General features: G+C 39.7%; 1 protein-coding gene across 1 annotated transcript; it reads right to left on the reverse strand.

The window, feature by feature from the left end:
• Positions 1-21,379, reverse strand: EPN2 (epsin 2; the record flags this gene model as incomplete). The annotated part of the gene is made up of 8 exons (XM_082006850.1): positions 1-338; positions 1,948-2,163; positions 3,080-3,172; positions 4,771-4,944; positions 8,004-8,160; positions 8,427-8,519; positions 10,053-10,165; positions 20,785-21,379. 8 exons carry the CDS (start codon positions 21,377-21,379, stop codon positions 1-3), a joined length of 1,779 nt encoding a protein of 592 aa, XP_081862976.1.
• Between the last annotated feature and the right edge of the window lie 314 nt (positions 21,380-21,693).

The following is a 21,693-nucleotide window of genomic DNA, read 5'->3' on the forward strand; positions in this document are numbered from 1 at the left end:
TTATAGGAGAAAAGGGTTAGTTGTATTTGTAGACTGGGATGCTGACGGCGGGATTCCTGTACTGTGAAGAGGTTGGGTCATTGATCCTGCAATGCTCACGTTCAGCCCCTGGCCCATCCTTGTTATAGATGCCACAGTGCCCATAGCTGGTATCGGTGCCATTCCCACAGGCACTGGGGCCATGGAAGACAGAGGTATTGGCTCCATGCTTATCGGTGGCACAGCACTGAAAGAAGGGCTGGTTCCCATCACAGGACTCGCTCTCATCTGATTTAGAGTGAGTGGCTGAGGCTGATTCACTTGGAAGGGGTTGATTGGAGTTGGTGCTGTAGCGGTGCCTAGTTTTGAGAGAAGAAGGGGGAAACGGGAAAGAGATCGCACCTCCATACACACAAGGTTTTGAAGATCATCTTTTGTGGCAAAGAACGCATCTTCTATATATCCCCACATGCTCCCAACCCCAAAACACCCTGCGGAGAAACCTGTGTGGATGCCATTCAGCAAACTGGGGCCGCACTGGTGCATGAGTACAGTCTGTTTCCTTGAACCTATCAATGCCACAAGACATCCTTTTGCTGACCAACAGTTTCCACTTATGATAGGATTCACTAGAGAGACAAGGTTCTAAATTTTGTTACCTAGAACATGCCTAGCCATGACATCCAGGTCTCTTTTTTTTTTTTTTTAAATGCTACTTAAAATCTGCATTACAGAAGAGAACTGCAGGCTCTCTGTACTGCTTTACTGCAATCTGGCTACTGCAGATTTGTGTGTTTGCTTCAAGATGTCATCCAGTCAACTCCATTTAGAAGCTGTACATGTTTCTAGCACTGAGTTTTGACAAGAATTCATAGAGTAAACAAGTTGTTTCCGAATTACAGCCGTGCTAGAAAAAGCAGAGAATAACTTTCCCAGCGTTTGAGGTTCTTTGGACTGCTGCCAACACTACAAATTCCTTTTACCGTATATGTATAGCGTTATTTGGATGGCCTAGTGACCCCTTATAAACTTTTTGTAGTAACCGGTAATGGCAGATACACAGACTTCCTCTTGCTAAACACTGCCAAGGCTGTTCAGAATTACTGGTTTTTTCCCTACCCAAGGAGTTTAAAAACACATCATTTTTGTCCATTGGAAGAGTGAAGAAAATAAATACTGAAATAGCATTTGAAGTACTTCACCATACTAGTGTCACACAGAAATTTCAGTGCATATGAATAGCTTTTAAAGAATAGATACATCTTCCACATGTTCAGTCTCACCATCTAGGTCTGCTGTAAGTAAAGGCTCACTTCTAACAGGGGCCAATTTACGGGAGAACTGCAATAGCCTTTTCTTCCCCCCGCCCCCAAAATACACTGAGAGCGTGTTTTGATCAAAACTAGTTTATCATGCTAGCCTAAAGCCAGCCTAACCAGCAACCCACTAAATTACACTGCAGAATTTGCTATCTGGAACCTTAGGTTGCAGTCAGAGATGCTACTGTGCCTTCTGTAGCACAAGCAAAAGGGCAATTCCTACCTGCTTCCATAAGAACCTATTACCTTCCCAAGGGATTCCCTGGTGGGACAGGTTCACATTTTATCTTTTCTGACAATCAATCAGCTTTAGCTCAGGCATTTTTGATAACCCAAAGCCTTCTTCTAACACAGATCATTTTGAGAGAGCAAGGGCAAAAGTAGAAGAGAAGCTGCTTGATCAGAGTTCAGCCAGCAGATCAGCTGCAGATGCAGGAGTAGAAACTCTGCGCTTTCAGGGTCCGGCCATATACCTTGAAACCATGCTGCCTCACCCTCCTGCTCTCAGTCATGATCTGTTAGCTGAAGTAATCAAGAAAAATGAGCCCAAACCAGCTTACGTTAAATGAAATAGGATTGAGTTATGCAGAGTTTTCCTATAGGAAGGGAAAGCTAAAATAGAAAACTTAAGGAACGTGCAGAAACAGACCTGGTGCCAAAAACGGATTCAGTGAAGTAACAGGTTGCGGCGGCTTAGACACCAGTGAATCCAGGTTCACCAAAGCAGCATTGGGGCCCAAAAAAGACTCAGGGGTTTTCCGAGCTGCACTTTGTTTGCCTGATGTCATGCTTGAGTGCTGGGAATCAAAGAGATCAGGACTTGTGGTACCGCTATGCTGAGATGGCAAAGTGGAACCTGATTCAGCTGAAATAATAATAAAGAGAAAAACAAAACTTATCTCATTAATCTACATAGTCAAGCAAAGAAAACCCTTAAGTCTCTGATGCAGAAATGTTTTAAAATCTAATGTTTGTATTAGTCAGATTTAAATGTTTCAGTACATGTTACACCCTCATAGCATGCAAGCAGATAAATGTTCTTTAGATGAGCATGAAGAAGCTACAGTTAGAGTTACAGTGCTCTACTGAAGGCGTTCCCTGATTTACCCTGACAGGTATTCTCACAGCTATGCTGCAACAGATGGGACTAAGAACCTTGGCTTTTGCTCTTGCACTACACCACTGCTGCACCCTTCCTAGCCAGATTCTACCAGGTTTTCTCTTTTGCGATAAAGAAGCCTAGCCCAGCTTTGAATTAGTCACCATTCTTTTTCAGGCAGAACCATCCTGAAAGTACATAGTATGAAAGCACTTCTACCTTAAGGTCTGGCAGTTTTTATTTTAGTGACTAATGATGAAATAAAAAAATAAATGAAAGCATTCATAGAAGTGTATTTTCTCATCTTCCTACTATTGTTACACACTAGAATTTACCTATTTAAGAAATTCAGTCAACATTGTTCTGTTTGACACTGAGCATGAGCCATACTCCAAACATGTTGGATACTGTAAATTTAGAAGTCAAACAAATTTCTGGGTCAATGCAGCAAAAGGTTACAGAGTGAAATTCTATGGCTTACAATGCAAAAAGCTCATTCCCCATAAGTTCATGCACAGGCCAAAATGTTAACAACAAGCTTTTACTGCTGCATTATCACCAGTTTTAATCTTTTCCTTTGTGAGAGTAATTTTTTTTTTTCTCTAATAAAATTTAAGCATAGAGACATTTGTTGCTGAGACTATCACCCAAACTGTCCACATGCTAAGAATTTGATTCATACCTGGCTTTTTGGAAGTTCGAAGTGTGTCAAATTCAGAAAAATCATCCTTAACTGTACCATTCAAATTACTGAAGAGGTCAAAAGATGTACTTCCTGTTCAAAACAACAAGACAGCCCTGTCATTACCAGATCTTCGGTTGCATCACACACCTGACCCTACTGAAAGCAATTTCTAACCCATTCATGTTACCAAGAAGCCACTCTGTCAGGTTCCAGGCAGCAGTTCAGACCAGCTTGAGTGCTCCTACTCTTATGCAGGACCATGAAGAAGGACAATGGCAGCGAACTGTCCTTTCTTACAGTATCAAGCAACTAATTCAGAGCAATGTGCTTTTAAATCCCAATGTAAGGCACACCTTAACATGCGGGGTTTTACTGAGTGTCTGCACTAGAGAGATGTATAGGAAGGTATATATTGCTGTGGAATTTACAGTCTGAATGCTAAAGTGCAGTAATCAGCCCTCAAGCAAAACACACTTCCGAATACAGCTCCAAAGACAAATGTAGCATTGCTACAACCTAAGTGACAATTTGACTTACACTTCTGAAGTTAAAAGGAGGAAGAATGCAATAGAAAAGGCTATCTATACCATGTAGAGATGGTAAGGGCCTGTTAGCTAAAGCACCAGAACTTGCCCATAGTTTGCAAGCAATGAAAACATAACATTTTCAAAATGCGGACACACCCTTACCTCAAAACAGAGGAAGAAAAACCACACCTAAATGAACAGCAATCACACTCCTGAAAAGCTTTAAAGTTTTCCTTTTTTTTTTTTAATTAGTTGAAATGTTTTTCTGATTTAATTTTAACCTTCAACGTATTTCAAGCAAATGAAGGTTCAGACTTAGCTCCATAGAGAGCGCAAAAAGACAAAGAACACGAGAGAATGAGTAAAGACTGTGTATAACAACAACACTTCTTATCAAGATCAAAGACCCACCATAGTTAAAGAATCATTCTCATAATGATCTGGTTATTGCCCTTTGCCCAGTGAAAAGCTTATTAGACAACTTTTTGCAGTACCCTGAGATTCTTCTGTTTATTATGTACTGCGATGAATGACTAGCAAAAAATGCATTTAGGATGCATTTAAGCCATGGTGCCAACATGAAAATACCAGGTATTAAGATTCATCAAGGTTGCATTAGTTACAGAGCATGTACATCAGCACCTTCTGCACCTTGCTTAACAAGGGCTTAGGGATAACTTTCACACCCTCAGTCTGAAGTAACAAACCTTCATTTGCACCTCCAGAAGTCTCCTCAGAGTGTGGAGCTGCTCAACCTGTCAATCTACATCTGCAGAGACATCCATCTGCATAGCTATTTATCATGATGAAAGGTAAAATTATAGTATCATTCATTTCCAGAAATTAAGTCCTTGTCTAATTAAAGATAAAGCCCATTTATCTGAACAGCAGCAGCTGTAAGTGCTCAGCATGCATCCACATATACCAATAAAAGAATCTAGAAGGGACAGAGCATGAAGAAGCAACATGAATTCACAGCTTTAAGTCAGAATAATTACATTTGAAGTTCTTTTCACTGCTAGCTATTACAACTCCCATTTATTTTACAGACCAGCAATTGTTCAGCACATAGCTTCTTTTAACCAAGCAATGCAAGAACATCGTTCAGATTTCACCTTCACTACTCAAACAATACGGATATGGGATGAGATTGTTTCTCACCAGAAGTAGAGAGAGGTTTGTTCGCAGGTGCTGGTCCCCAGGGATCCACAGAAGATTTTGCTGCAGTAGAAGATGGCTGAGCAGGAGCCCAAGGGTCAACATTTTTGGACAAAGACTGAGCTGTGGATCCTGCTGGTGCTGCCCAAGGGTCAACGGAAGCAGCTGGTTTGGCACCTGCAAAAAGAGCCAGCAGGAACAAAAGTCAGTACAGTTTCACTTTGGAAACTTTCCTGGGAGATTAATCTCTCTCATGAGCCATCACTGCCAATTAATACTAAACATAAATAGGTGAAGCAGTTCAACGTTAGGAATAATGATAAGTCTCAGCATCGGTGTCATACATACTGAACAAAAAACACAAGTAAATTCTGCTCAAGAGAATAAAACAAGTCTCGCATTTAAAACTCAGTAAAAAGAAACCCACAGTTCCAACAAGAAAATAAACTTGCTTTTGTTACAGACATTGCCACCACAACAGACAACATCTGACTGAAGGTGACCTAAATCACGGGGTGTATTTATGAACTCCCAGGAAAGAAGGTTTCTAAAAAGTCTGTGTAAGAGGTATGAAATATACAACATTAAGACTTGGACAAAGGAATCTGTAAGATTCAAAAGGAATAGTTTTCAAACTCTTTTAACCATACTGTTATTTTATGAAAATATAATCAGCTTTTCTGAGCTAGTTGTGCTTTTTTTTTATTCCCATTTGTAAGCATTCTTCCTGACATAGATCTAAGCTGTCCACTGATACCCCTTCCTGTATTTTTTTTTTTTTAACCCCATGCCTGTATGTTCAGATTCCCATTTTCATTGGAAGATGCTGGCAATTCTTCGTTCCTACAAATTCAGATTACCAAACTGCTTCAGGTTGCACACAAGGTTAGGGCTTCCTAGTGTAAAGTGACAAATTAAGGCAGTAAAGGGAGAAGGAAAGAGAAAGAAACTTGCCTCATGATACACAATTTCCTGCCAGTTTTTTCTCCTTCCTCCCCAACCTATTAATTTATTGCTTTTCAGCTTAGGTGACCTCTTCTTCCTTCTACCATTAAACTATTTTGGCTTATCAAACCCCAGAACCACTGAAGCAAATCACATTTCAGATTTGCAGTGGGCCAGGTCTGTGCTGGAAGGTATTACTCTCACTTTGTTCCTGTGTTGTCCATCCCTGCTGCCCCTCCCCGGCCTTCAGAGCGCAGGAATGGGAAGCTAGTACTTTAAATGCACATCCTGTACAACTCTACGGGGATCAATTGCCCTCAAGTCAGATAGTACATGCAAACACATTTTGTCTTCCCAAGGAAACTTCTCAACCAGTCATGCTTTAATTACTCAGTGAGAACAACTGTATAATCCAGGAGTAGGACAGAATTACCCATGTGGTACACTGCTGTTGCCTTTAACCACCATGTGGGTTTCAAGTTACAACTTAACATCATTTTATTTTTTAAAACTACACACAAACCCCCTTGGCCTCACAATATTCTTGAAAACCAATTCAATGCTGCACACAGTGGTACAAATTCCAATTTGTAATGTTGGTCTTTGTTTCATCAACAGGTGGCACGGTCTTGCTATAGCTTCAGACCAGGGAATGCTAAAATTCTCCAAGTCCGTCCAACTATTCCCACACTGGTACTTACATTTCCTTTATCTACCCTTAGTGCTGAGTTACGAGCAATGCCACACAAGAAATGCTAATGACAGCACTTCCCATAAATGGAAGCTTTCAAAAATGTCTCTTCTTTCATAAAGACAGCACACAAAATTAGAGCACTTGGGAAGATACCTTCCCATAGCTTCCATTATCTCTACTGAATTGCCAAAGCACATGCAGGATTTGAGAAATACAGTTTAATGAGTCACTCTTATTAGCAGTCAAATTCATAAATCTTACATCCTCAAGACTATCCTTGGCAGCCAAGTAACCAGCAAGCTGGAACGAGGGGTTGTTCTATGGCGTTAATAAAGTTGTGAGCCTCTGAGAGGAAATGCTATAGCTGCAACTGATGCAAGGAAAATCTTGTCAGAGGATGATACATCAAGCACAAGATTTGGAGGTGGATTTTGTTTGTTTTTTAATAACGGAAAAATACATTGAACAGCCTTAGGGCCCAAAACTTGGACTTTTTCTGATTTCAGGCTTGCAGTTCATCACCAAAAAGAAACAGCAGCTATGTAGGTGCCTTTAATGCCACCATGAGGAGGCAGGGGGAAAAATGCATTTCATTATTAAACTTCAAAATTTTCATCAGGAATCTGGATGGTGGTGTGCTGAATGCTAATGCAAATGACTTTGCAGCACTTTATAGCAGAGGTCATAGAACCACCAGCCTGAAGCAGAACTGACAGAACTAAGCTGTTAGTCTTCATGAAAAAGCTTCCATTTGCACAGAAACCCCCTGCTCCTCAAAAAAGAAAAAAATCCAAAGCTCCAATTCCACAGACGTAGCAAGCTTAACACACACTGTGAGGAACCATCAACTTCCTTATGCAGAGGAGTAACTCCTTGGACAGACTTTGGCTAACCTAGGAAACAATACACTACACAGGCAGCAAAACACACACATGAAAGCAAACATGCAAAAAATGGACTTAAATGTTCTTTAAGATGTAAAGCACTGAATCTCTCACTTCAGAAACAGATTCCATGAATTTAGCATCAAAAGCTTATGAAACACAGTGAATATTTAAAATGGCAACCTTAATTTTTTTGTTTAGCATAAAAATCTCCATTTAAACAATTTAATCCATTTGGTTCTGACAGTATACGTATCAGATTTCACTAGAAGCAATTAAAGACATGGTCATTCAGATCCATAGCCTTCCTAACCATAGCAGCCTGCCTAAATACTATATTAAATATTGGCAAGAGTCTAAACCCACGACACTGGACAAAACTAGTAATCAAAGCATGAGCACCCCTCCAGTCTGAGACAAGTTGTTTTTGCTGTACAAAGATGACAGAAGCCTCACTCTCCTCTTTCTTAAGATTCCAAATGCACACACAAAAACCCAGCTGCTTAAAAACAAGGACCAGAGTGCAACTTCCATTTGTTTGTGCTTGGAAATGAGTTAGGGGAACATTAGTTCTAGAGTACAGGAAACACTCAAAATGGACTAATACACTGTCATTATCAAGTATGACATTGTACATCGAGAAACTCTGAAGAGCTCAACGTTAAAAAGCAAAAACTTTTAAATAAGCATTCTTCCCGGCAGTTTATTCTTACCGAATGATTGCCATGGGTCAGAGGCAGTAGCTGCAACTGTGGATCCTCCCCAGGGATCAGTTTGGTTTGCAACAGCAGGAGGTCCCCAGGGCTCCGTTTTCTGCGGGGCCGGTGCCGACGAGGGCAGGGCATCCATTAGGTCCAGCAAAGTGGTATGCTGAGGGCAGGAATAATCTGAGCTTTAATCAAGAGCATTACCAATCTGAAGTACAAACCCAAGAGAGTGAAGAAGCAATTTTTTTTTTTTCCTTTTACACACCTGCATTGACTAGTAGTTTGAAATTTAACCCACATGGAAGAAGCTTTAAGCTATACAATAAAGTAATCCCAAAAGCATAAAAGAGCTCAGTATTAAGCTATTTTGTGTTACTGTATTTCAGCTTTTGGCAGCGTAACCGGGAATTTCTTAGTCGAAGGCACTACCTCCTTCTTTTTGGGAATTTTAATTGTGTCTCTGCGACTCTCCTCCAGAGCCATCTGTAATCTCAGATCATCTCCGCGTCTGAGGCGCTCCTCCTGCAAAGGAAATCAACACTGTTGATATAGACCATTAGCCTAGACTGTGCTGCTTGCTCCCTCCAGGTGTCTAGCCCCCTTGGCAGTACACTGCCAGGGAAGGCTTGGGCAGTTCTCCCTGCCACCCCAGGAGTGATGCGCACCACAGGCACGCGCAGTGGGATTGCCAGGATTATTTGCTGTAACTTGTACATAACACAAATGGCGGGGAAAAAAAACTTCTTGTGATTCTTGTCTCAAACACGAGGTCAGGAGCACCCTGACCCTGTAACGTCAGCGTAACAGTGTGATTGTAACAACATCCATTTTGCTGACTGAAATTTACCCTCGTGTTGTTTTACTCCTAATGAGAAAGCTATAAATGAAACATTCTTTCCAAAATTTAGTTACAATGCTAAAAACACTACAGAACTTAAAGACAAATTATAATTTCTAAGTTATTGTAATGTTTTTGAGCATCAAATCACCACTGAAGGACATGGTGATTTAAACTTTAATCTTCCTGGCTTTTGTCAGGCTTCCCTCCACACCTGATGCAACTGTTATAAAGAATAATATAAGTGAGTTAATCCAGCCAACTCCATGCATATTTTGTACATTTTTAACATCGGTAAACTACCATGTTTGTGGTACATTCAACTACTTTAAATATCTTTGCTTGCATCATATCTTTCAGAATTTGACTAATTCCCCAGCTGGTATTTCCCTTGTGATTTTTTAAAGCTATTTCAACTGATAGATTCTGATTTTATTTTCTTTAATTTTATTGCTCAATAATGGCAAAGTTTACTGGGTGATAGTTTCCCCTTCCAAGCACAGAGATACTAATGCAGCAGTAAGCGAAAACTGTCACAGGAAGCCTCTAAAATATTACAGCCACTCAGCACGGACGACTTGAATTTTCACTCATAGCTGAGATTCAACAACTTGGTTATGTATTAACATGCAGTAAACTTTATCCACAATTACAGCATTTACTCCAAATTCAGAATGAACCGCCTAAGAATTAACACAGTAACATAACCCATGTGATAGATTAGCAGCAAAGTTATTTTAAACCAGGTTCTTTATATATTCTAGCACTTTGCGTCAGGTCAGCCTTCTGTTCCAGACAATCTTACCGAATGAACAGATCATTCAAAATTTCACTGTAATCAGAATTCTTTCTGATCTGACATTTCTTATGCTGGCCCTATTAATGAAGGTTTTCAGGACTAGTCATGTTTTCAGTTCTTCCTAACTGAAAACATCTTCAGTAACGTGATGATTAACATCCTCCCACGTAAAGTCTTCTTGCAAAGTGACTGTCATCTTCCACTAGTCTCAACAGCTTGGAGGCTGAAGTGACTTTAAAAAAGATTTTTTTTAAAAATATATTTTTTTAAAAATAAATAAAAGAGCAATATCTTCCAAAATGGCCTTTCTTTCCCCCCATTCCACCTGGAGCAAAGCCAAACTGCCATTGAAAAAAACAGAACTGTAGTCTCAACTATCAAAGCAGCAACATTTTGGAAAACCTACACGGGAACTGACCTGCTCCGCCACTTCCCGGCTCATTGCCAGCGCGAGCTGCAGTTGGAGCTCCTCTTCTCCACTTGTCTGAGGTCGGGCTTGCTCGAGCTCTGAGGAAACTCGAGGGGATGTAGCTGTTGGACAAAAAACCCAGCAAATTTAACACACCAAGCAACAAAAAGATGTAACAGGTTTGATTATTTCTCTGACCAGATCACCCCACTTTCACACTGCCATTCTCAAAGGTCCCTAGCACAGCAACTAGCCCCTGGGGTGCCACCGGCCACCGACTCACCAACCACCGTCAGCTCCCTCAACTATCAGAGATAAAGCTTGACTAAGGCTGAGGTTAACAAGCCAGAACAATTATGCACGGAGAACTTTGCAAGACAGTTCAATTGCTTTAAAAGGAAAAATGTTCCTGGAAAACAAAGGCTTTTTTGTGTTAGTGAGGTTGTAATATCAACAAGTAGCACCAACGAATGCAGGACACCCTGTCTCAGCGTATCGGAGCTTCGTGGGGGCAGGACACAGACTTAAAAAAAAATACAGAATTAATCATGCAAGAAAACATTTGTGGATAATTCTTACATTTTACAATGTCAGTAAGAATTTGCTGGGGGTTGGCCAATATCAGGGTAAAACTGGATACCACCCACTTTTCTGTAAAATAATACTGTCTTAATGGGACAGATAAAGAGCTATTCTTAATTGCTAAGCAGGCTCAGAGACAAACAAGCCAGCTATTCATACTCAAAATTTACAAAATCATTCTCTGTTAAAAAAGTTTGGTATATAGGTTGCAGGGGGGTTGTTTGGGGGTTTTTTTGTTGTTTGGTCTTTCTTTGGATGAAGACCTCTATTAGCTAAGAACTGGCTGGTAATCTCCCCCACTCCTCCTTGAATAACAGTCAAGCTTAACAGCTAAAATACACAATTTCTCAAGACACAACTCTTCTTTTACTGATGTTTTCACTAGAGTAGCATGCAGAAATTCCCCTCCCAATGGGACAACACCAGTAGATTTTTATCACTGCACAGTAATTAAACAATTTTTGTGCTTGCACTCTCTCAGATAATTCTCTAGCATCCAAATCATTTACACAGAAATTTTATCTTACTTTGGCAAGGAAGTTTCTATTTAATGGTTGGCATGATAATTAGTTTGGCTAAATATATATCGACATTTAAGAAAGAGGAACCATATGTCAACCTCAAAGAAATCAAGTTCCTTCTTAAGAGGTCAGTTGGGCATGTGAAAACTAGATTGACAAACTGTAATTTTAAAAAGCACTTTTTCAGTCACTACTTTAATGCTCCAAGTATTTCCCAGTATTGTCTCTCCCTAAGTTTAGGCCAAAATGACATTACAAAATAAAAAGTGCAACCCTCTCTCTCATCTAGCAGACCAGAAGGAAGGTGACTCTCCGTAAACGAGGAATGACCTTTCCTTTCCACCATACACCCAACGTGCCATCCCATCCCACTCCGTTTCTAAAGGGACAAATTAATTTATCACCCAGAACAATTCTTTCACATTGTGCTGATCCTGAAGCTTTGTAGCCAACGAGACAAGCTCCTTACTTCACATAAAGATGTTATTCATACCTCAATTCTATTACTTTTTCAAGCTTTCTCATATAAGGTATCTAAATTTAGCCTGCTTCACAAGTACTTTTTGTTCCAACAGTCACAGACAGGCTCTCCAATATATTATATGGACTATTACGGACTTGAAGTAGGAATAAACAGGGCATCAGATAAAGGATGTCTGACAGCATGGAAAATATAACCTTAAAATGATTGTAAGGTTTGAATATTCTTAAATATGAAAATAAAAAGAATTAAAAAGAAAACAGGATAAGACTCAACACCAGGTTACCAAAAGGTAGCCCATGACAGAAAACCTGAGATCCTTCTCTAATTTGTCAGTCAAAAAGGAAAAGCAGTAAAGTTAATCTATGTGGACTCAACAGAGCATTTTATGATGCTAAAATAGGACGTCACTGTTAAACAGGTGGTAGTGTAAGAACTGAAATAGGTAAAGAACCAGAGATTATGAAAAAGAGATTATGTCATACTGCCTACCAAGTTTACTAACAGTTTCTCAAGAACTGGCTTTAAGACCGATCTTAAGAAAAATTATGTAATAATTTTCAGGAGGTTATGTGAAAATGCAAAGTTAATGCTAAGAAAAATGTCAACCTAGAGGGAGAAGCAGGAATATTTAAAAAAAACAGATGACTGAGAAGGGAAATGGGATGATACAGAGAATGAAAAATCATTTCTTTGATGACCACCTTCTACTAATTGGGGGCATCAATTGCAGGTGACAGATGTAGAGAACTTACTTTAGTGCTAAAACACTAATGCAGCTATTACTAACATTAGCACTCCTGCATCAAAGCATTAGTCAGAATTCATCTAACTACCAAATGCAATTCTAGTCATTCAAACCCAGGACAGACAATTTCAAAACAGAATGGATAGGGAAACACGTCCCTTCTGAGCACAGAGAATATTTTATGTGCTTATCTTTGCAAAAAGGCGATTGAGCAGTTTATGGTTGCTAAATACACCAGGCTTGCAAATACTATGGAGCGAAAAAAGCTATGTTAAGATAAAGGGACAAGAACTAATGGTATAAACTGACCATGAGTAAGTTTGAGATACAAATAGAAAGAAGCAGCTTTCCATCAGGAATTATAGAAGGAAAGAGTTTTAACTGGTTTAAAAACAGAGCTGGATAAGCACACAAATGGGACACCAACAGAGTCACCTGAGAACAGATGGCAACCAGACTATGATCAGGCAGGTACCTTCTGGTCTTCTGTTTTTTTAACCGCAGTTGTGAGGAAGAATGTGATTTCCTGCATTTTTTGCATAGGATTTTTTCCATCTCTGTTGACATAACTATATTCCATAACAACTAAGCAGCTGATGGTAGAATGACTTTAAAATTATGTGAAATGGGTTAACGCCATTGATTTTTTTCCTCCCATTTCCACATGAAAGACTACTTACTGAAAGTGCTCACCAGTTTCAGCTTTTAACGGCACACAGCACTTTTGCACTAAAAAGCTGCAAGAAGCAGGGATTGCATCCTACTCCAAACGACTCACTCGCCCTCTCACGGTGGGTCCTCGCCTCCCAGCTGCGCACGGGAACGGCAGGCTTGCTTTGGCAGAGCACTACATTACCTCACAGCTCCCAACAGAGACCAGCATTCAGCGGCTCCAGGATCTGGACACAGATAATAAGGGGTCCCACAGATATAGCTTATTTCTTTTCACTTTCAGGCTTTTCAGCAATTCATTCTACTCGGTTTTCTTAACTCTAAAAGGCACTTTAGAGGTCCTTTTACAAAAAAAGGAAAAAATTGACAATTTTAGATTCTTCCTTGGGCCTTGCATTAGAAAACATTTTTATGTTTCTATTCTACATTTGAACTTCTGCAGTGGTTATAAAACCATCTACATTAAATAGCTGCCAGCATATTCTTGATAAAGGATTAAAGGAAATTCAAAACACTGTTCTTGGTAGTAATCTGCCATGTTTTATCCAGCAACACTCAAATTCCTGCAGTATTATAACTGCCCTTCTATATTGGCCTCATCCTGCATTAACGTTTTAGTTGCAAGGATCTAGCATAAAGGTTATTGCCTTAGTAACAGTATGGCAGCCACACAAAGAATCTCTTATCCCCCAGCACATGACAGTTAACTCAGATGTTTATGTAAGATGGGACTCAATAGATCAATTCTGATCTGCTAAGCCCCGCTCTGTCACTGCTTTGAGAATCTGGAGATCCCGGACTCCCTAGGCTGCCCAGAAGCTGCCATGTGGGTACCTGCTTCTGTCTGCCTTCACAACAAGACTAGCTGCAGTGCAAGGAATTCACTTCCAACCTCAGTTAATCGCTAAAGCAGGATTCTCCTCCACCATCTGTCTCTAGTACAGGCTATGACGTCTTTCATATATTATTTATTGGTAATTTACTATATTCTGGCTATACTAAAAGCCCTCTGTAGATGTCTATAGGTTTGGTTAAGTTAGTGAGTTAAAACATATATACAGTACACAGCTAGAAAACAAAGTCATTGCCTATATTAACAATAAACATCCATCCCAGCATAAAAATTAGACTGGGTATTTTCATTCAGAAGCATGTGCTTGTTTTTTCAGGTTTGTTTTTTGTTTGGTTGGTTGTTGGGTTTTTTTGTGTTGGGTTTTTTTTTGTTTTGTTTTTGTTTTTTAAATGTCACTCTAGACCAAGTGATGCCACAGAGTGCCATGGAAAATAAGCCCCAGCTTTATAATTTGCAGGTGGCATTCTTAAAAACAGAATTCAGTTCTTAGTCACATTTCTTCAGAAAGAAAAGCTGCTTCCTCACTCAATCTGTACACCTACAAAGGTAGGCAAAATGAAGGCTGGCTTGAAAAATTAGAATAATATCAAGGTAAGAACTTAGAAACTGATAGCAATTCACTTGGGAACCAAGCAGAAATTCCATTTGCTAGTCTTCAAATGAAAGGCTACTCAGATAAAGATGGGATGCTTCCAAAAAGCCAATCTAACCTCTCAAATTATGAAAGGGCATGTGCAAACTGCTTAATCTAGGAAGGAACTGTGTAATCCACCTTTCCATTGGGAATTAAAGAGCTCTTTCAAATACAAGAAGAGAATTAATAGCACCTACTAATGCAACAAGATGGAGCTGATCAGCCCTACTGCATGATTTCTAATTGCACTGAAGCAGACGGAGCACTTTTGAAATTCATTTAATACTGAACAAATCCTTAAGGCTTGTTTTGGTTAAAGAGCATTTTTTTTCTCTCAAGTGATCCCTATGCTCATCTTAATAGACATAGTAAGATAATTTATTGCAACTAAAGAAGCCTGGTTACACCAATGGCATCTCCCACCTTTACTTAGAGCACCAGAAAAATAAAAATATGATAAGAGGATTAAATCAAGTTGTCAAGTGACATCTGACACAACACAGGAGTCTACCAAATTCCTTCAACACCTCAAACTACAGAAATTATCCATGCAGCTCATCCAGATTTCCCTATGATATGCCAGATATTCCCAAAGATAGAAGGTCAGAGATGTATTCCAACCTGCAAAGGTGCAGGATAGGTTAAAAAAAAAAAACACTTTATAGAAAATTCAGAATGCTGCTGTTTTTAATGTCAAACTGAAATTAGTCTGAATTACTTTCTACTCCAACAAAAGGAGAGAGAAAGGTGAAATAGATGAGTGAACACAAACTTGCTGACGCTTCACAAAACTGTTTATATATAATGAGTCAACTTAGTGTGAATAATCACTGGAAATATTAAAACTCATATTTCAGCTTGAGAAAATTGCTCCCAAAGTCTTTACAGGTAAGGTTAACAGACTTGGCATTTCAAAAGATCCACAAAAGCCCTTTTCAGTCCATCTTTCACCAATCTTTTATCAAATAGGCTGTATGTATGATGAATCTGATTTCTCAGACAAGCAGTCTACCTCTGGGCAAAGTGCTCCTCTAAAATCAGGTCACGTTGCATTGTTCCCTACTCTGCCGCATTCGTGTAAATGAAATCAGGACATTAAAACACACACCAGTCTTGCTCTGCCAACATTTCTAAGTGCAACCCAAACCCAAGGCAGCAGATGGCCAAAGGAAAGGACATGTGCACAACCCAAAATAACACAAGTAGCTCCTGGTTTAGGCATAATAGGATTGGACCTCTTTAAAAAACTGGTCTTCAGTAAACTTCGTTTTAAAACATGAATGCAGTACAGGGAGAGGACCAGCATTTTCCAGGGATGCTTCAAAGTTGAAACTAATTCAAAACACACTATCTTCTGGGGGCAGGGATGTCAAGGGAATTGGCTTTGTCAGTCACTTCCCTCCACATAGAGTATTTTTCCATCATTTTTCCGACTCCCGTAACCACACCAGCCACAAGGAGCTGCAGCAGACTGCACTGCTTCCTGAGCTCAACTGTGACAGTCCAGATGGGTCTGCTAAAGACAACACAACTAACCTGCTCCCAAGACAGTTGAGAAAGAACAAGCTAATCCAAGTCCCTACACTCCTACCCCACCTCCTAAGACCTTCTGCAGGCCCGAGCTGCTTGAGCACAGCATTTTGCAGGACTGTGGGTTACGCTTCTGCCACACTGATGACTCCAGTGTAGCAACAGGGTAATATCCCTGTGTAAGCCTCGGCTGAAAGAATACTTTAAAAAGTTACTTACTAGATGAAGGACTTTAACAAAGGCAGTCCCCAGCTTGAAACAGCATCACAGTTCAGACTTAAGAGGTCTATATTAAGAACACCCTACTTCTCCCCATGCAGCCATAAATCCAGAATCCTATTTAAGTAGTCACTGGCAGCCGTAGATGAAATAAGGCTAGGAACAAGAGACTGAAGTTTTCAAAACTGGGTGACTAATGTCTGGCATAAAGACAATATTTAGACAAAAAGACAGATTAGGGGTGGAGAACTATTGCTTCAAAAGGTTTCAAATATTGATCTTACGTTCCTTCCTCTCCCCAGTAGGTTTAGTTTCAGCACCACACAAGACCATTTCCTTAACATGAAATAAAACCTGGTATCAGATTTCATGCAACTGCACATTTTCCAAAATAAAAAAGAAACCGCTTTTACGTATTTTGTCATGGAATATTTAATAGCTCCTCACTTGAACATTAATTGCCCCTGGCTTAAAGCTGGAAGATGGCCAATTATCCCCAGTATGTCAGAAATCACTGACAAGATGGAGGTTGGGAGGAGCTTTATTATTGTTGCTTTTAGCTTTACAGTATCTCTCTTGGCTCCCATTTACAGATTACGAGACTAGATAGCAAAAACATCCTAATACTTTTACAAAAGTTTGCATCAAACATTTTGCATGTCCAGAGAAGGGCAACAAAGCTGGTGAGGGGGTGGAGCACAAGTCTTAGGAGGAGCAGCTGAGGGAACTGGGGTTGTTCAGTCTGGAGAAGAGGAGGCTGAGGGGAGCCCTCATCGCTCTCTACAACTGCCTGAAAGGGGGTTGTGGCGATGAGGGCGCTGGTCTCTTCTCCCAAGTAACCAGCGACAGGACGAGAGGAAACGGCCTCAAGTTGCGCCAGGGGAGGTTTAGATTGGATATTAGGAAAAATTTCTTCACCGAGAGGGTGGTTAGGCATTGGCACAGGCTGCCCAGGGAGGTGGTGGAGTCGCCATCTCTGGAAGTGTTCAAAAAACGTGTGGATGTGGTGCTTCAAGACAGGGTTTAGGGAACATGGTGGCGCTGGATTAATGGTTGGACTTGATGATCTTGAAGGTCCTTTCCAACCTTAGTGATTCTGTGATCAACAGTCAGTAATATTCACCTGCCATAATATACACCCTACAATTATACAAGCTTTACAGCACAGAGATCTTCAGGGCTAACAGCATCATTAAGGCAAAGCTTTGGGGGAAAGGATTTTATTAAAAACTATCATGCTTCACCATTTCACTTTCCACAGTTTCTAAAGGATTGTTAGAGATGAGGTGAAAATACCTGCAAGGAAACAGGGAAAAATGTCCTTACTCGCCAGTGTGTGTTGTCTGCAGTAGCAAGGGACAATGGTACATCAGTCAAGGGATCCTTTTCCATCTTGAATTCTCACTCTATACAGGCTATCAATACTGCTTTTATTTTTTCATAAAGGATAAGCTTGGGACACAAAGACCAGCAGCTCTACAGGAAAAAGCTTTCTGGCTCAGTATCAAATACAAAACCCAATTCTTATATGCACTGTCAGATACAAGCCTACACATACGCTCAAGAAGCTAGAGAAAAGCAGTAGTTTGAGCATTGCAGTGTTTACAGTCAATGCTATACAGTACAGCTAATTCATCACTCTGAAGAAACTGAACAAAAAAGGATCCACCAACTTCTCCAATATTGCACTTTTAGTAACTGACAGAAGGGGGAAGAGATCCCTCATGCACAACCTGGACACATTATCCACTGGAAGTTACTTGTTCCCCTAGTGATCCGTCCTGGAGAAATTACTAAGCACTCTTCAGCCAGCTCAGGCTTCTTTTCTTCTGCAAGAAAGTATTAAAAGTGAAGAAATTTTATAGCCAAACACAATCTTTTCAAGTAAGGGGGATGCATTCAGCTAAGAATTCTCAAAATCTGCCATCTCACCCATTGTGTCTAGCAAGGAATAGAAGTAAAATGTGCTAATACCAAAGCACCGAGAGACAAAACATTTAATTTGGCTATGTTGGAAAAGGCTGTTACACTTTCCCAAACTTTATTAATATATGAATGTTAATAAGACATGCTAAATATTTAGCAAAGATGTACATTTTTAATAGGCAAATATCATGCTATAGATGGCAAATCTAAATGTCTCTGATCTCCTCTTCAAAGGCTCAGAGGAATGAAAAGACAATTCTACCAGAATATACAGTACAGCAACCGCATCTTAAAACTGTTAAAAGGAGAGTATTTCCCAGGAGCTAAGCATAACCTCAGTCTTTTTACATATTTTACTGAATCCTTATTTTCAGAACAAAAGAAGGGTATCATTATAGAATAAAAGAAAACATGATGGATACATTCTTCATCATGTTCACGTCAAATAATGAAAAGCATCTTTTCTATCCAATTTAGAAGGTACAAGAATAACCCTACATTTATGCAACAGATTAAATGTCTGGATTTTGATGAAACTCCTTCCTCGTTTCCTAGGATAAAGGACAAAGCTCTACACAAAGTTTTCCATTATCAGACGCACTTAGCACAGCTGTTTTGCGAGGTGCTGGTTTGCTTTGCTATACCAAATTAAACCATACAAGAAACATTAAAACTTCAAAAGATACAGATCATAAAAACTAACAACCAGCTGTATTTTTGCTGATAGATAATTAAGTCCAAGAGAGTCTACAACGGAGGAAGAACCTAAAGAAAAAAAAGAAAAATTCTGAGATTTTTAAAGCTTCTTAGGTACATGCTCACAGGGGAGGAGAGAAAAAAGATTAAGAAATCATTACCTCAAAAGCAATCCTGCAAATAGAGATATACGGCAAAGTCATACACAGGCAAATGAGAGTATCCAGTAAATCAATACTGTGTACTGAAAGAATAACCAAACTTGCTTCTTGACATTTAGTCCCCCATCAAAATTCTTCTAAGTGTCCAAGGAACAGTAATTCAGAAACACACCCTGTATTGCTCAATCCTTGCTGTGCAGAATAGTTTGAAGCCTCTGGTAGCATTTAACATGACAAACAATACTTACTTGCACTAATTAAAGTTAAGAGCTGGTGAAGAAACAACCCTGTGCAACAAACCAAAGGTGTGCTCAGCATACCTTAGTGCCTATTATTGCAGTCCATCAGCATAAGTTAAAAACAACAATATTTCAAGCTATCTCCCAAATGAAGAATTTCTGTTGTAATCAGAGGTCTACAGACCTCCAAAGAAGAAATGCTATTGTAGTGATAACAATATACATGTTCTTCTTTAAAAATTCATACTGAATCAATGCTCAAGTATGGTTATTACAAAAAGCCTAAGATGTTCATTATTCCACTACTAACTAAGAGACAAGATAAAAATTCTCATACCTGGAAATCTTCATGCACTTTTTTTGAACCCCGCATCCTAAAAGCATTTCCTTTTGGGAAAAAAAAAATCTTGCTCTTCTCCATAGCTTTAACTGGACAGAGATTTTCTTCATCCTAGCTTGATTTTTCCTCCTACTGCCTTCAGCAGAAAATCTCTGTATATGTCAGGGGTACTGACACCATTCACGTATTAATAATCTGAGAAGCACTTTGGGACACAAGACATGACAAACTTAAGATTCTGAAAACTGGTGCTCAATCGATTCACCACACTGGCTCAATTACAGTCCTCCACACACTATAAGCATTCATTTAAAGAAAAGATTTTCCTTCAGAATTAGACCACAACCACTGACATTCCAGCCAAAGCAGCTTTCATCAGATCATTACTTATATTAAGAAGGATTTAGTGCCAAATCAGGCCTCTTCCAAACATGACAGGGAGTTCCCCCAAGCAGTGGTATAAAGAATCCATTCTTCCCACATCATTGTATTTTCTTTAAAAGAATGAAATATAGTATTTAGTACTGATACTTGCATTCCAAATGCTGATAGTATAAATATTTAAACACTGACATATTCAAAGAGCTACTCCTCTAAGAACTGCTGAGCAAGCAATAAAGGAAATTAAATACCAATATTCTTCCTAAAATAAATAGCAGCAACATAAAGAAAATATCTAGCAAAATTATCTGGGAAATAGTCTGTATTTTTAATTTTTTTCTTGAATTTTACTTAACAAAAAACCCTCAACACGACAAGTTTTCAAGCACTCCTTTTAAAACTAGAAACAAATAAAATCCATTAACAATCTCCCTACTGAGATTGGGGACTATCACATCAAACATTGGAACATGTTCACAAAAGCAGCTTGACAATGCTACCTTTGGGAATTGACAGTAAACAACTGCTTTTTAAATTGATTTACGTCAACACACACATCCTCTCCAAAACAAACATTTAACTAGTCATTCTAAGAGACATTAGTGCCACCCAGCAGACCTACAAAGACTCAACCATTGCAAAAAGCCCCTTGCAGTCAGCATATTAACCCTCCTAGCAGGGACCATCTACTCTCACGTCCAACAGCAAAGCAGAATACAAAATCTCTCAAAATTATATCTGTGTTTGCTTGTACTTACAGCCATGGTAAGATGCTGGGGATCCTCCAGACTTCCCATATTCTTGCTCCGAGTAGCTGGTGGATAGGTTTGGCTGACTGGAGCCTCGGCCAAAGGTGATCTGATTGCTTCCCACTCCAGTGGCCACCTGAGCCATGCGTTCTTTGGTCTTCAGGGCTTGGGCCCTCTCTGTCTTGAGTCGTTCGTCATCCTTCAGAAGAGACACTAGCTGCTTGGATTTCTCCCTCACGTTGATGCCCTGGTCTTTACCATCTCGATCAATATACTGAAAATCTTTCAACGTCTGGATAGCAAAAATATTCTCTTTACACTGCTGCGCCACTCTCTCAGAACCAGTTTTAATCAGGTAATCTAACAGAGTAAGGGCCTTGTACACATGTCGCCAGTTCTTGCCATGGTCATTCAGTCGTTTCCAGATCATGCTCATAATTTCAGAAAAGGCCACAACATTGTAAGTCAGATCTGCTATTTCAGTCATTAATGAACTGGAGGGACCCCAAGGGTCATTAGAGGTCGCTTCCCGAACTTTTATTTCGGCCTCTGAATAATTGTTCACAATGTTCTTCATCTGCCGCCTAATAGACGAAGTCGTCATTTTTATTTCCCTTTTTAACAAGACAGATTCCAGAACACAAACAAAAAAGGGCTATATTTGCTCTTCTAGGAACGTTTCTGAACTGTAAAGGCTCCGGATCAGTGGCTTACTTGTAACACATTCCACTACAACCATTTCCTCTCTTCAAGAGAATGACACGAGAAAATGAAAATCATGACCTGGGTAAGGGAAGAAAACAAAGCACATTAGCTGTGTCTCTAATTAGGAAAGCAATCTGTGTACTCTTTTGAGAAATTTTGCTAGAGTTAACTGATGAATTTTCTCCCTGAATATCTTCAGGACATCTGACTTTG

This window comes from Phaethon aethereus (assembly GCF_964289735.1).
Source record: "Phaethon aethereus genome assembly, chromosome: 15".
NCBI lineage: Eukaryota > Metazoa > Chordata > Aves > Phaethontiformes > Phaethontidae > Phaethon > Phaethon aethereus.